At 42.0% G+C, this 14,102-nt stretch overlaps 2 protein-coding genes across 12 annotated transcripts in view; one reads left to right on the top strand and one right to left on the bottom strand.

The window, feature by feature from the left end:
- NUDT6 (nudix hydrolase 6) overlaps window positions 1-13,766 on the bottom strand; it is a 78,247-nt gene extending 64,481 nt beyond the window's left edge. For 2 of the 6 annotated variants that reach the window (XM_070770151.1, XM_019977384.2), the window contains exons 1-3: window positions 13,164-13,456; window positions 8,517-8,720; window positions 10-65 (exon numbers count right to left, since the gene is read on the bottom strand). In XM_070770151.1, coding sequence (XP_070626252.1) covers window positions 10-65; window positions 8,517-8,720; window positions 13,164-13,401 — 498 coding nt within the window. In that variant the 5' untranslated portion in view covers window positions 13,402-13,456. Of the gene's footprint in view, window positions 1-9; window positions 66-8,516; window positions 8,721-12,781; window positions 13,457-13,745 lie in introns of those variants that run through there. The other 4 variants (XM_070770153.1, XM_070770154.1, XM_070770152.1 and 1 more) reach the window with 4 other exon arrangements.
- A 121-nt stretch (window positions 13,767-13,887) lies between these two features.
- Window positions 13,888-14,102, top strand: part of AFG2A (AFG2 AAA ATPase homolog A) — a 332,309-nt gene continuing 332,094 nt past the window's right edge. For all 6 annotated transcript variants that reach the window (XM_070770143.1, XM_070770146.1, XM_070770144.1 and 3 more), the window contains exon 1: window positions 13,888-14,097. In XM_070770143.1, coding sequence (XP_070626244.1) covers window positions 13,953-14,097 — 145 coding nt within the window. In that variant the 5' untranslated portion in view covers window positions 13,888-13,952. The remainder of the gene's footprint in view (window positions 14,098-14,102) is intronic.

The raw sequence follows: 14,102 nt of genomic DNA, 5'->3' as shown, positions 1-14,102 counted from the left end.
GCAACTTACTTTATTTCGATCTTGGACAACCAGTATTTTTCTAGTATTTTCATCAAATACAGCTCCTGTTGGGGGGAAAAGATAATCGAGAAATATGAATTTCATTCACCTCAGATTACTCCCACACTATTACCTGTGGTCATCTGAAGGCCTAGTTCAAATAACCACCTCATCCTTGAAGAGTTGTAAAATAACTTCAGTAAGAAACCAGTTGCTCAGTTATCTTGGGTCTTTTAATGGCTGAAAGTAACAACGATGGTTCTAGCATATGCTATCTTACAGAATAATCATTTGCATCTCCTTCTCTAGATCATCTATTCCTGATGATAGTTAAAATATTCTTTCTATTCTTTTAAGCATTTAGTGTCCAATTTTAAGTGCTTAAAAATATCCATTGAATCAATGGATTGACTTTTCCATTTTGATACTTATTCCTTGAATCACTATGTATAAACATGATCCAAATCTCAAATATCTCAACTTTCAGTTCAAGACTTCTTCCTTAAAGCCACTTAAATTCCCTTATCACATTATGTACACAACTTTATAACTTACCAATATATTGCTACAGAATACTTTTTAATCAGCAGTTTATATTTTTTAAAGTTCTAGACCATTTCTTTGATTTATTCATTCAACATATACACTGCCCAGCACACTAGGCATTTTGCTAGATATCAGGCACTCAAAATTAAGTTTTTTTCTATCCTTGGGTAATGCTAGGTCAAAAACAAAATGACACTTTAATGATCTAGAGCTTCCCTGATAGCTCAGTTGGTAAAGAATCCACCTGCAATGCAGGAGACCCAGCTTCGATTCCGGGGTCGAAAGATCCGCTGGAATAGGGATAGACTACACCCTCCAGTATTCTTGGGCTTCCCTGTGGCTCAGCTGGTAAAGAATCTGCCTGCAATGTGGGAGACCTGGGTTTGATCCCTAGGTTGGGAAGATCTCCTGGAGAAGGGAAAGGCTACCCACTCCAGTATTCTGGCCTAGAGAATTCCACGGACTGTAGTCCACAGGGTCAGAGTCAGACACTACTGAGCAACTTTTACTTAAAGATTTGCATTAAGTTTCTTTAAATGCTATAATTTAAACATTATTTGTATTTACATAATGTGGGAAGATATTGTTAAAAATATACTTTCTATTCATTCATTCAATATTAATTGAGCTCCTATATATAACACATGTAGGTTCTATATTTATAGTATATGAATTGAGATATTTTTTTTGTGTCAGGCACGTTTCCAGTTGCTAAGGATACAGTCTCAAAGAATCAGACACAACCTAGCAACTGAACCACAAGGATACAGTGGTGAACAAAATGCCCTATCATTATGAGGCTCTTGTTTTGAGGCTGGTACGAAGTTACAAATGAAAAATAAATTATGTAGAACCTGTGTGCAAGCTAAGTTGATTCAGTAGTGTCTGACTCTTTGCGACCCTATGCACTATAGGCACCAGGCTCCTCTGCCCATGGGATTCTCCAGGCAAAAATACTGAAGTGGGTTGCCATTTCGTACTCTAGGGGATCTTTCCCACCCAGGGACAGAACCTCTCTTTCTTACTTCTCCTGCATTGGCAGGTGGATTATTTACCACTAGCGCCACCTGACGGTGCTTAGTCACTTGGTTGTGTGCTACTCTGCAATCCCACGGACTGTAGCCCACCAGGCTCTTCTGTCCATGCAATTATCCAGGGAAGAATACTGGAGTCAGTTGCCATTTCCTACTCCAGAGGATCTTCCTGATCAAGGGATTGAACCCACATCTCCTGTTTCTCCTGCCTGGCAGGCGAATTCTTTACCACTGCACCACCTGGGGAGCCCATATAGAACATGCTGCTGCTGCTAAGTCGCTTCAGTTGTGTTCGACTCTGTGTGACCCCAGAGACGGCAGCCCACCAGGCTCCCCCGTCCCTGGGATTCTCCAGCAAGAACACTGGAGTGGGTTGCCATTTCCTTCTCCAATGCATGAAAGTGAAAAGTGAAAGTGAAGTCGCTCAGTCGTGTCTGACTCTTCAAGACCCCATGGACTGCAGCCTACCAGGCTCCTCCATCCATGGGATTTGCCAGGCAAGAGTACTGGAGTGGGGTGCCATTGCCTTCTCTGATATAGAACATAAGGCGGTAATAAATATTACAGATGCAATACAGTAGGGAATAGATACATGTAACAAACGGAAGAACAATTTTCTCTGAAATTTAAATATCCCATTTCAGCACTTCAAAGTCAAAGAAAACCACAAAGTGAGATAATTAACATTAATGTTGGCTTCTAGTAGAAGATATAAACTATAATTGGTTGAGTGAGCCTTAGGAAGCATTACTACAAACAAAGCTAGTATAAGTGATGGAATTCCAGATGAGCTATTTAAGATCCTAAGAGATGATGCTATTAAAGTGCTGCACTCAACATGCCAGCATATTTGGAAAACAGCAATGGCCACAGGACTGGAAAAGGTCCGTTTCACTCCAATCCCAAAGAAAAGCAATGCCAAAGAATGTTCAAACCAACATATAATGTCACTCATTTCACATGCTAGCAAGGTAGTGCTCAAAATCCTTCAGGCTAAGCTTCAACAGTATGTGAACTGAAAACTTCTGTATGTACAAGCTGGATTTAGAAAAGGTAGCAGAACCAGCGATCAAATTGCCAAAATCCACTGGATCATAGAAAAAGGGAATTACAAAAAACATCTGCTTCACTAACTACACTAAAGCCTTTGACTGTGTGGATCACAACAAACTGTCGAAAATTCTTAAAGAGAAGAGAATACCAAACCACCATACCTGCCTCCTGAGAAATCTGTATGCAGGTCAAGAAACAACAGTTAGAACTGGACATGGAACAATGGACTGGTTCAAAATGCGGAAAGGAGCATGTCAAGGCTATATATTGTCACCCTGCTTATTTAACTTATATACAGTGTGCTAAGTGCTAAGTCGCTTCAGTTGTGTCCGACTCTGTGTGACCCCATAGACGGCAACGCATCAGGTTCCCCTGTCTCTGGGATTCTCCAGGCAAGAACACTGGAGTGGGCTGCCATTTCCTTCTCCAATGCATGAAAGTGAAAAGTGAAAGTGAAGTCACTCAGTCATGTCTGACTCTTAGCAACCCCATGGTACATCATGTGAAATGCCAGGCTGGATGAAGCACTCAGTGCAATTCCAGGCTCAATCAAGCTTAAGATTAAGCTTGATTTATCTTAATCTTGATAATCTTAATCATGATAATCTAAGATTAAGGGTAAAATATCAACAACCTCAGATACCAGTTTAATGGCAGACAGTGAAGAGATAAAGAGCCTCTTGAGCGGATGATACCAGTTTAATGGCAGACAGTGAAGAGATAAAGAGCCTCTTGAGGAGCTTGCAAAAAGAGTGTGAAAAAGCTGGTTTAAAACTCAACATTCAAAAAACTACAATCATGGCATCCCATCCCATAACTTCATGGCAAACAGCTAGGGAGAAAGTAGAAACAATGGCAGATTTTATTTTCTTGGGCTTCAAAATCACTGTTGATGGCAACTACAGCCATGAAATTAAAAGATGCTTGCTCCTTGGAAGAAAGCTATGACACATAGTGTATTAAAAAGCAGAGAGATCACTTTGCTGACAAAAGTCTGTATAGTCAAAGCTACGGTTTTTCCAGTAGTCATGTACAGGTATCAGCGTAGAACCACAAAGAAGGCTCAACACCAAAGAATTGATGCTTTTGAACTGTAGTGCTGGAAAAGACCCTCACAGTCCCTTGGACAGCAAGATCAAACCAGTCAATCCTAAAGGAAATCAACCCTGAATTCACTGGACAGACTGATCCTGAAGCTCCAGTATTCTGGCCAGCTGATACAGACAGCCAACTCACGGGAAAAGACCCTGGACGCTGGGAAAGATTGAGGGCAGGAGGAGAAGGGGGGTGACAGAGGATGAGATGGCTGGATGACATCACTGACTCAATGGACATGAGTTTGAGCAAACTCCGGGAGACAGTGAAGGACAGGGAAGCCTGGAGTGCTCTAGTCCATGGGGTCACAAAGAGTTGGAAATATCTTAGCAACTTAACAACAAAAACAAATAATTTAACTGGACTTTATGTGAGTTTAATGCCAAAGAAATAACCAAGAAAATCTACTCTTAATTTTTAATAATTTGTCATTACACAAATTGAACTTTTCCTTCCTTCACTATAAATGAGCCAAAAATAGCACCGGTAAACACAATGTGAGCGACCCCTGCTGGTCACAACACAGAAGCTAAATAAACCCAAAGAAACAGTGAAAACAGGGAAAAAGTGGAAACAATGACAGACTTTATTTTTTGGGGCTCCAAAATCACTGCAGATAATGACTGCAGCCATGAAATTAAAAGACACTTGCTCCTTGGAAGAAAAGTTATGACCAACCCAGACAGCATATTAAAAAGCAGAGACATTACTTTGCCAACAAAGGTTCATCTAGTCAAACCTATGGTTTGTCCAGTAGTCATGTACAGATGTTAAGAGTTGGACTATAAAGAAACCTGAGCACCAAAGAATTGATGTTTTTGAACTATGGTGTTGGAGAAGACTCTTGAGAGTCCCTTTGACTGCAAGGAGATCCAACCAGTCCATCCTAAAGTAAATCAGTCCTGAATATTTATTTGAAGGACTGATGTTGAAGCTGAAACTCCAATACTTTGGCCACCTGATGCGAAGAGCTGCCTCATTTGAAAAGACCCTGATGCTGGGAAAGATTGAAGGTGGGAGGAAAAGGGGACGACAGAGGATGAGATGGTTGGATGGCATCACTAACTCAATGGACGTGAGTTCGAATAAACTCCAGGAGTTGGGGATAGATAGGGAGGCCTGGAATGCTGCAGTTCATGGGGTTGTAAAGAGTCAGATATAACTGAGTGACTGAACTGAAACCCAAAGAGATTAGGGATTCAATTATTGTATTAAGATGACTAGTCAGGTACTGTACTATTTTTCCGGAGAAGGCAACGGCACCCCACTCCAGTACTCCTGCCTGGAAAATCCCATGGATGGAGGAGCCTGGTAGGCTGCAGTCCATGGGGTCGCTAAGAGTCGGACATGACTGAGCGACTTCACTTTCACTTTTCACTTTCATGCAATGGGGAAGGAAATGGCAACCCACTCCAGTGTTCTTGCCTGGAGAATCCTGGGGATGGGGGAGCCTGGTGGGCTGCCGTCTATGGGGTCACACAGAGTCAGACACGACTGAAGTGACTTAGCAGCAGCAGCAGTACTATTTTTCATAATAATCCTGTGAGTGGTATAATTTTGAGTGCCCAACTTCACAAAGCCTTGAAACTGATGTCCTTTCTGGGTCACAAGCAGGTACTCTCACTGTCCAGTCCCTTCACCACACAATTGCCTTTTCAGAGGGCTGACATTACCATTTGAAGATCTATCCAACCATTCATTCAAGAAATATTTACTGAGCACCTAGACTATACCAGACACTGTATTTTTGCATGCATGCTCAGTTGTATCCGCTTCTCTCCAACTCCATGGATTGTAGCCTGCCAGGCTTCTCTGTACATGGAATTCCCAGGCAAGAATACTGGGTTGGGTTGCCATTCCCTTCTCCAGGGTATCTTCCTGGCCCAGAAATCAAACTCATGTCTTCTGTGTCTCCTGCATTGGCAGGCAAAATTCTTTACCACTGTGCCACCCGAGAAGCTTGACACTGTGTTTAGTCTGAGGATTAAGAGGTAAACAAGACAGATAAAATATTTGCCTTCCCAGACTTCACATTATTGTGGGGACAATTAAGGACATGGTAATTTCAAATTGTGATAAGTTCTACAAACAAAAACAGAGCTGGGAACTTCCCTGGTGGTCCAGTGGCTAAGACTCCATGCTCCCAATACAGAGGACCTGGGTTTGATCCCTGGTCAGGGAACTAGATCCCACCTGCCACAACTAAGACTTCACATGCTGCAACTAAGACCTGGCATGGCCAAATAAACAAATTAAAATAAATATTAAAAAACAAAAACAGAGCTGGAGAAAGGATGATGGGATTGGTAGGTGGGAGGACTATTTTATGCAAGAAGGTCAGGAACTTTTCTGAGGAGATATTTCAGCTCTAAAGAGCTCAATAAACAAAGCTCTCTGGAAGAGCACTGCAGGAAGAGAAGCCAGTAGGTTTAACAGCTCTGAGGCAGATAGAAGCTGTTTGAAGACAGGAGGAAAGCCATAGCTTTCCAATGTAGAGGAGGAAAGATTTTTTTTCCCTTTACTCACTTCAGCTGTGTCTGAGACCTGAGCTGAACTGACATGACAGATTAATGGATAAGAAATATGTACATTTTATTTGGTGTTAATATTACCACGTGGCCTGGGTGGAGGTCTCCACAGAAATGAAAATCTCCTCAAAGTGTTTAGACCCAGGGGCTTATGTATATACCATTCTAGGAAAGAGGGATAAATTGTGCATAAATGACCAAAGAACGAGGACTTTGTTCTAGGGGAGATAAACGGTGAAAAAAGTGCCAAGGAACTAACTATATGGGGAAACTAGCAAAACATAATGGTTGTTTTCATAAGGTTTGTACTGACAGTGAAGAATCTGTCTGCACTGCAGAAGACATCGATTCGATCCCTGGGTTGGAAAGATCCCCTAGAGAAGGAAATGGCAACCTACCCCAGTATTCTGGCCTGGGGGATTCCATGGACAGAGGAGCCTGGAGTGCTATAGTTCAAGGGGTCGCCAAGAGTCAGACACGACTTGAGTGATTAACACTTTTTTTACTTGTTATTTCATAAGGTTTGTACAGATTTATCTCAATGTCAACTCCCCATCTCTGGTGATAATATTCTCCTCTTTATGGTAGAAAAATTTATGCCCTGCTTTTAGGTAGAAAGGGTCAGGCAGAGAGCCCTTCCTGCTCTCTCTCAATTGTCTTCACTTTGGCATATTTGAGGGTGGTATGTTCTGAATTCCTTAACCAGCTACATCTTGTAGCTTTTAACAAAAAATGTCAACTATTTTCTCTTCATCTAAAAAACTGTATCTTTTTAGAAAAATGTCTTACAGTATCTTCCGACCTCTATGGCCACTTCAAATCCTGGTTATTCTTCAAAACTCTGGTCAAGTTCCAGATTTCTCATCCCCTAAACTCCTATGGCATATCTTAACCATAATATATAGTACTTAGTTATAAACAAGTTCTTCATAGGTGACTCTTTATGCATGTATTACCAATTCTCTAGTACTAACTGGAAACTCTAATTTGAAAGTCTGTATCAATGAACTGATAATTATCTGTATGTCTTTTTAAAGAAGTGTGAGACTGTCATCAAATTTTCAAGTGGTCTTTTGAAGCAGAGAAGAATGGAAAGCTGAATTGCCTCTATTTGCTACAGGATAGTGAGACTGTGGACAGAGAAAACACTAGAAATCCTTGAGCAACTCCTTAGAAGACTTCGAAGATGAGAACTACCTTTTAAAACTCTTATTAATTATATGAAGGCAAATGATGCTCTTATTAATAAATTACTAACAATACATATTGCTGCCTTGTAATAAATCACAAGCATTTTTTCCTATTTTCATTTTTCCGAAAACCTGAGAGTTTTCTTAACCCTCGTTCTCAAAGGGTCATCCTAGAGAACCAGCATCAATACCAGCAGCTGCAGCAGCAGAGAATTTATTAGAATTGCAATTTTCGGGCCTCATCTCAGACCAAATGAATTAAAAACTCCTGAGGCTGGGGCCCAGCAATCTGCTTTAACAACCCCCTCCAGGTGATTTTGATGCACTCTATAGTCTTGCCTGGAAAATTCCATGGACAGAAGAGCCTGGCGGTCTACAGTTCATGGAGTCAAAGAGAGTCAGATACGAGTGAGTAAGCATGTGCGCACACAATTTGAGAACTCCCGTCTTAGCTCAAAGCACTCAAGCTAACCGCTGACTTAAAAGTCATGTTCCAATCACTGAAAAACTGGTTTGCTTCACCTTAAATTCAACTTTACAGTTTTATTAAATCACACAATTCATACTAACACGGTGTACCATAATGAAATGATCTATTCCTGGATCCCATTAAGTGTTCCTATTCCAGTAGTGAAGTTCAAATGTCTGTGTAAAACATGTTCAAACATATCCTTTGGAAAACTAACCTTGCTTGTTCTCTGTGCTGCCCTCTGCTGATTCATAAGGCAAACTTCATCTCTTTAAAGCATTAGCTCCAGTTGGAAGATAATCATTTAATCAAATTATTCATTCCACATGAATAAAGTGCGGCTCAGATGGTAAAGAGCCTGCCTGCAATGTGGAAGACCTGGGTTCAATCCCTGGGTCGGGAAGATCCCCTGGAGAAGGGAATGGCAACCCACTCCAGTACTCTTGCCTGGAAAATCCCATGGATGGAGGAGCCTGGCGGGCTACAGGCCATGGGGTCGCAAAGAGTTGGACACGACTGAGCGACTTCACTTTCAGCTGTAAGAAGAAATCAGGTAATCCTCTAAACAATTGATTCTGATTATCTTCAGTTTGAAACTGACCTGCAACTCCCACTTGATGTGTAGCATATCCTGGTAATCTGCTGGGCCCATCTCCCAGCCACAGAGACAGCATAGATGAATCTGATTCCGCGTGATGAAAGCAGAAGCCCAGGGAAGCGGCAGGGGCAATAAATCGACTTTGGAGGATGGGAATGTGCAGCCACACCGCTACTCTACCTTCTGATCTCCATTTCTGTACTGCAGCTGAAATGCAAAAAACAGACATCTATAAATATTTTCCAGAGAGAAAACTGGAATAAATTAAAACTCATCTCTGGGTGTCACTTCCTCCAATAAGTCATATTGAAGTTCCACTTGGGGGATGGTGGTGGAGGGGGTAAGGGGGGATCCCAAAATGTCCTGTTAACATACATCAGCAGCATAATTTCCCCACCATTTCTTGAAAATGAAGTCAATATAGTGATGATCTTTATATATCATCTGACAATACCTGACATACAATTTGTGCTCAATAATTGCAGAATGCACAAACCGATTTAAATAAATTACTGTTTCAATGCTGTTCTTTTTAACAATGAGTTTCAGTCTTTATAAATGACTACCATGGGCTTTTATTTACTGTTTCAAATATATGTGGGGTTTTTTTTTTTTTGGTTTATACATTTTGAGGTGGTTAAAAATTAGCTTTGCTTTTAAATAATGTATGGTAGTTCTAGAAAATTTTGAAAATAAAATGAAGAAATCAAAACTTCACATTAGCACACAGAGACATTTAAAATTTTGACCCTTTTTCCATAAATATAATTTTGGAACTGACACACCACATATAATTTACAACATGCTTTTTTTAAAAAAATATAGACATTTTGTTACCATTAAAATTCTTTAATGAACATATATTTTTAATGACTGCATAATTTTCCTCATACATTTAGGTGTACCACAAATTACTTAACTAACCTAATTTTGGACATGTAGATTGTTTGTTTAGTTCAGTTCAGTCGCTCAGTCAGTGTCTGACTCTTGGCGACTCCATGAATCGGAGCACGCCAGGCCTCCCTGTCCATCACCAACTCCCAGAGTCCACCCAAACCCATGTCCATTGTGTTGGTGACGCCATCCAACCATCTCATCCTCTGTTGTCCCCTTCTCCTCCTGCCCTCAATCTTTCCCAGCATCAGGGTCTTTTCAAATGAGTCAGCTCTCTGCATCAGGTTGTCAAAGTATTGTTGTAATCTTACCTTATTATTAATTATACCATGACAAACTTTAAAATATATTTTTGGTCTTTGACTTTACATTCTCTTACTTTGTGACTTAAGATTGAGTTGGGGGAAAAAGATGCTAACATTTATCTGGCCCTTACTAAAATCCAGACATTTTAGATACAGTATTTTATTAAGTTCTCACAACATGAAAGGCAAGTACAGTGACCGCTAAATTTACAGGTGAAGAATACTTAACAGTTTCAGAAAAACTTCCCAGATCACTTTCTGTATCCACCATCTCAATCTTTACAATAATCCTATAAAATGTGTGGAGACAGGGGAAAAGACTGGATCATTTAATGGTTAGATTCCATTCCTTCCTCTTCTACAGCCTCTGAGGTAAGCATCTCCCTGTTAAGGACCATTGTTTCTCTACTCTTTCAAAGTCAGTGTGACTAACACAGTGACAAACAACTTGGGGCCTTAATAGACTTCTTGATTTGGGGCTATGGGGTCCTGTCACATCCTTCTCACATCGAACTTTCTCTGGTATCTTCTTAAAAACTGACATAGTTACATAAAGTGAAATGCATAAATCCTAAGCGAACATTTGAGTTTTGACCTATGCATTCACTTGTGTAGTCCACATTCCAGTCAGGATTACAGATTTCTATCACCACAGGAAGTTCCCAAGTCCTCCTTTCCAGTCACTCCAATCAAGGGAAAAAGCTGAAGCTCTGAAAGTTTAGGGGAAAAAAGTTCAGAAAAAAAGTTCTGAAAAAGCTGAAGCCACTTGTTTACTATTTTTTATCTTCACACTCTGACTTGGAGAATCTGTCCACTCCCACTGCTTCAGCTAACAACTATACAAGGATGCTTGCCCGGTCCTGATCTCACTGAACACTGAATTTTGCTGCTCTCCAGCTGCTCTCATTTTCTGAAGGCTGCTGCTTCAAACTTCTTCATACCTGTATTCAAAACTGACTCCTACAGCCATCCTCAAGTAGTTTTTATTTACCGGTATACTTCTGGCTCCAATGCTCAAAGTCTAAGAATCATTTTTAAAATCTTTTTTTTTCTCTTTTTTCGCTAATAAACTTTAATGATTTTTCCTCCTGTCCCTCATTCCTTAGCTCAAATATATTCTTCAAAGTGAGCTCACATACCACCTCTTTGACAATAAGCTTTCCCTAAATGGTTTCCAAATGTGAACTTAACTCCTCTAATAGATTTATTAGAACTTACTACACAATGCCTAATGACATCTTTTGTCATTTATTTTTCTAGTCCTAATATTCTATGGACAGAGGAGCCTGGCGGGCTACAGTCCATGGGGTTGCAAAGAGTTGGACACGACTGAGCACGCACACACAATATTTTGTGCATCTGCAGTCCTCCAGGTTAACATGATATTATGCTTGGGCTCAATTCACATTTATTAAATGACTGACTGGTGTAAAGTTACACAGCTAGTTGAGTAGCATAGCAAGGATCAGAATCAGCGTTATTTCCCCACTTACGCAGATATTCGTGAAGCTTAATAACACAATACGTCTTCACCTAAATTTAGTTGTCTATAACAGGAACAGTAAAAGAACAGACCTCACGTGCAAAGGTGCAAAACAACTATTGCTAATACATTTATATACAATCAGTTCTATTTGCTTGAAAAGAAAGAACAGATTTAGACATCCTATCAGGCTTTCTTCTCAGATTATTTATTTCAGTTTCTTTTTACAGGCAACATCATTCAGTTTTGTTTGACTCAATAACAAAAAAACCAGCAATGGTTCTTATAGTGCAGCAAGAACAAATTCTAGAGCCAGGAGAAGTTAATCTGTCTGTTAGTACCATCATCTTCGAAATGCGGATAATAGTAGTAAATATCAGGTTAAAAGGACTAAATGAGTTAATAATTTTGAAGTCCTTAAAAACAGTATCCAGCACCTAGTGAGTATACTAGGATTTTATTTAAAAAGTATGTAAGACTTCAGAGTTTATAAATTAGTCTCATGTAATTTATCTTTGATGACCATACCTATCCAGTAAAGTAATTAGAGCTGGCATTATTCACATAAGCAACCTAAGGGGCAGATATTTTCAGTGGTGATTATCCTAACGCCTGGTTAAGCATGTGGCAGAATGTGGGACTTGAAACCTGGTCAAAGAGAAAGAAAGCCACTCAGTCGTGTCCGACTCTTTGCAACCCCATGGACTACACAGTCCATGGAATTCTCCAGGCCAGAATACTGGAGTGGGTAGCCATTCCCTTCTCCAGGGGATCTTCCTAACCCAGGTCTCCCAAGTTGCAGGTGGGTTCTTTACTAGCTGAGCCACCAGGGAAGACCGAAACCTGGATGTGACACCAAATCCAACCCACTTTCTGCTTTGCCTTCCTGATTGAGGTAGAGCTTTAATCACTAACAAGTAACAAGTGTGTACAATAAACACCTGTGTCTACCCACACATATTACACAGATTTGATTCTCCTACCGTTAACCCTGTTGGCAGTTAACAATTGTTCCCGAATAGGAGAGAAAATAAGGTGAAGGGGTAAATAGTTTCGAAATGAAGATAGTTAAAGATTAAAACAACTAGCTCAATTACATTTCCATAGATGCTCACTCGCCATATTGCTCCACAGGATAAAGATCTCAAGTTTCCTTTTTAATGAGAGAAGAGCAATTTTTCATGCCTTGCTCTCAATTTGATCGTAAGGACCCTTGGGCAGCTTGAAAAATCGGCTGCTCCACCAAATTATGGGCCCTCAAAGCGAAGGCTCCTCTATCCAAGTTATCTTTTCTATCAGTGGACTCAAGGTTCAAAAGTGGTGAGTTTTCCTACCGAAGACTGAAACCACTCCATCAATCTCCCCGGTTAATCACAAAAAGCAACCAGCTTTTTATGAAATAGACGCAAACTAGTTCACAGGCTCCACAGCTCCTGACCCAACCTGTGTACAATACGACCACTCAACCTCCCAGCCTATTCACTGGCCACCACCTGTACTAGGAAGCGACAGTTTTGTCCTAGGCAAAGTGCCCGGCAGAACCAAGGGTCGGTAAATGTCAGTAAATAATAATAATATTAACTAACGTTTACTAAGCGGTAAGTATGTGGCGGAAACTCTGCGAGGCACTTGATACGTGTTATCCATTTCATCCCTCAGCAATTCCACGAGTTCCTATTACCTGGTTTTACGGATGAGAAAATGGTGGTTTATACAACTTGGCTCGAGGGTACACACTAGAAAAAAGACCCGAAACAACGGCTGCAGATGCCAGAGTCTGAGCTCGTTACTGTTTCACCCAACCGCCTCAGAGACCTCCCCGCCAAGGGCACAAGAACGAAAGGCAGAAAACAGGTGCGGGTCACGCATGCCCTCTCCTTCCCTCGGGCGCGACTCGGGAGTGGGGACCGCTGTTACTTCACGAGAAAGACTCAGCAGCCCGGAGAGCCGCGGACCAGGCGCACTTGCCCTGCAAGGCCCTCTGGAAGGCGACCGGGTCCAGGCGGTCCAGAGCGTCCAGCCTCCCCAGGCGCACGGAGACGCCTCCGAATCTGTCCAGCTCTCCCCGCAGCTCCTCAGCTCCCAAAGGGGAGTCCCGAGCGCAACTCGAACCCCCCGCGGACCAGCGGGGCCCTGCACCGAGCACCACGCGGTGGGCCAGAGCCAGCACGACACGCCGGTAGCTCCCCCTCAGGAGTGGCGGCATTTTAGCGCCGACCCTCGTTCCTCACGCGGACGCTCCAAATCACTCAACCCGCGTGACCTGGAAAAGAGGGAGCTACCGTAAGTTTTAGAAGAGTGCCGCCCAGGGTTACCTCTTCGCAGAGGAGACGGCGAAGTCCAGTCGACCGGTTCATCTCAAGAATCTGCCCAGATCCAGTAAAGCGGGAGAAACTTTCCCACCACTGCCCTCCCACCCCGATCCACCCCAGCACCTCCCACCCCCAGTTTAATTCAACAGAGATTTGTTCAGGATTAGGGAAGGCGGCGGAAATACGAAAAAAGTCCTGTTTTTAAGGAATTTACAATCTAAAAGAACGTTCCGTTCACCTAATCTGTTTTCCTTGGCCATTCAGGAACTCTTCAAAGACCGCGAATTCTGAAGAAGCTCGGTTCTCCTGCTCTTACTGCGCTGCACTCAGGGGATTACGGCTCGGGACGGAGCCTTGCTGGCTTCTGCCCCGGAAGTTTTTCTCTCAGAGAAGCGCGCACGTTGAGCCGGCTTTACCGCTGTTTCTTTCAGGCTGCCTACGGATCATGTCGTCCAAGAAGAACAGAAAACGGCTAAACCAAAGCGCCGAGAATGGTTCTTCTTCGGCATCCGCTGCTTCGTTTTCTAAAGGGGCCACAGCTTCTGCCGTGGCGCCCGGGACTCTGGTGGTGATCAACTTCTTAGAAAAGGGTAAA

Source organism: Bos indicus, chromosome 17 (genome assembly GCF_029378745.1).
Source record: "Bos indicus isolate NIAB-ARS_2022 breed Sahiwal x Tharparkar chromosome 17, NIAB-ARS_B.indTharparkar_mat_pri_1.0, whole genome shotgun sequence".
Taxonomy (NCBI): domain Eukaryota; kingdom Metazoa; phylum Chordata; class Mammalia; order Artiodactyla; family Bovidae; genus Bos; species Bos indicus.
Note: the sequence above shows the minus strand (reverse complement) of the source record. Positions and strands in the feature narration are given on the sequence as shown.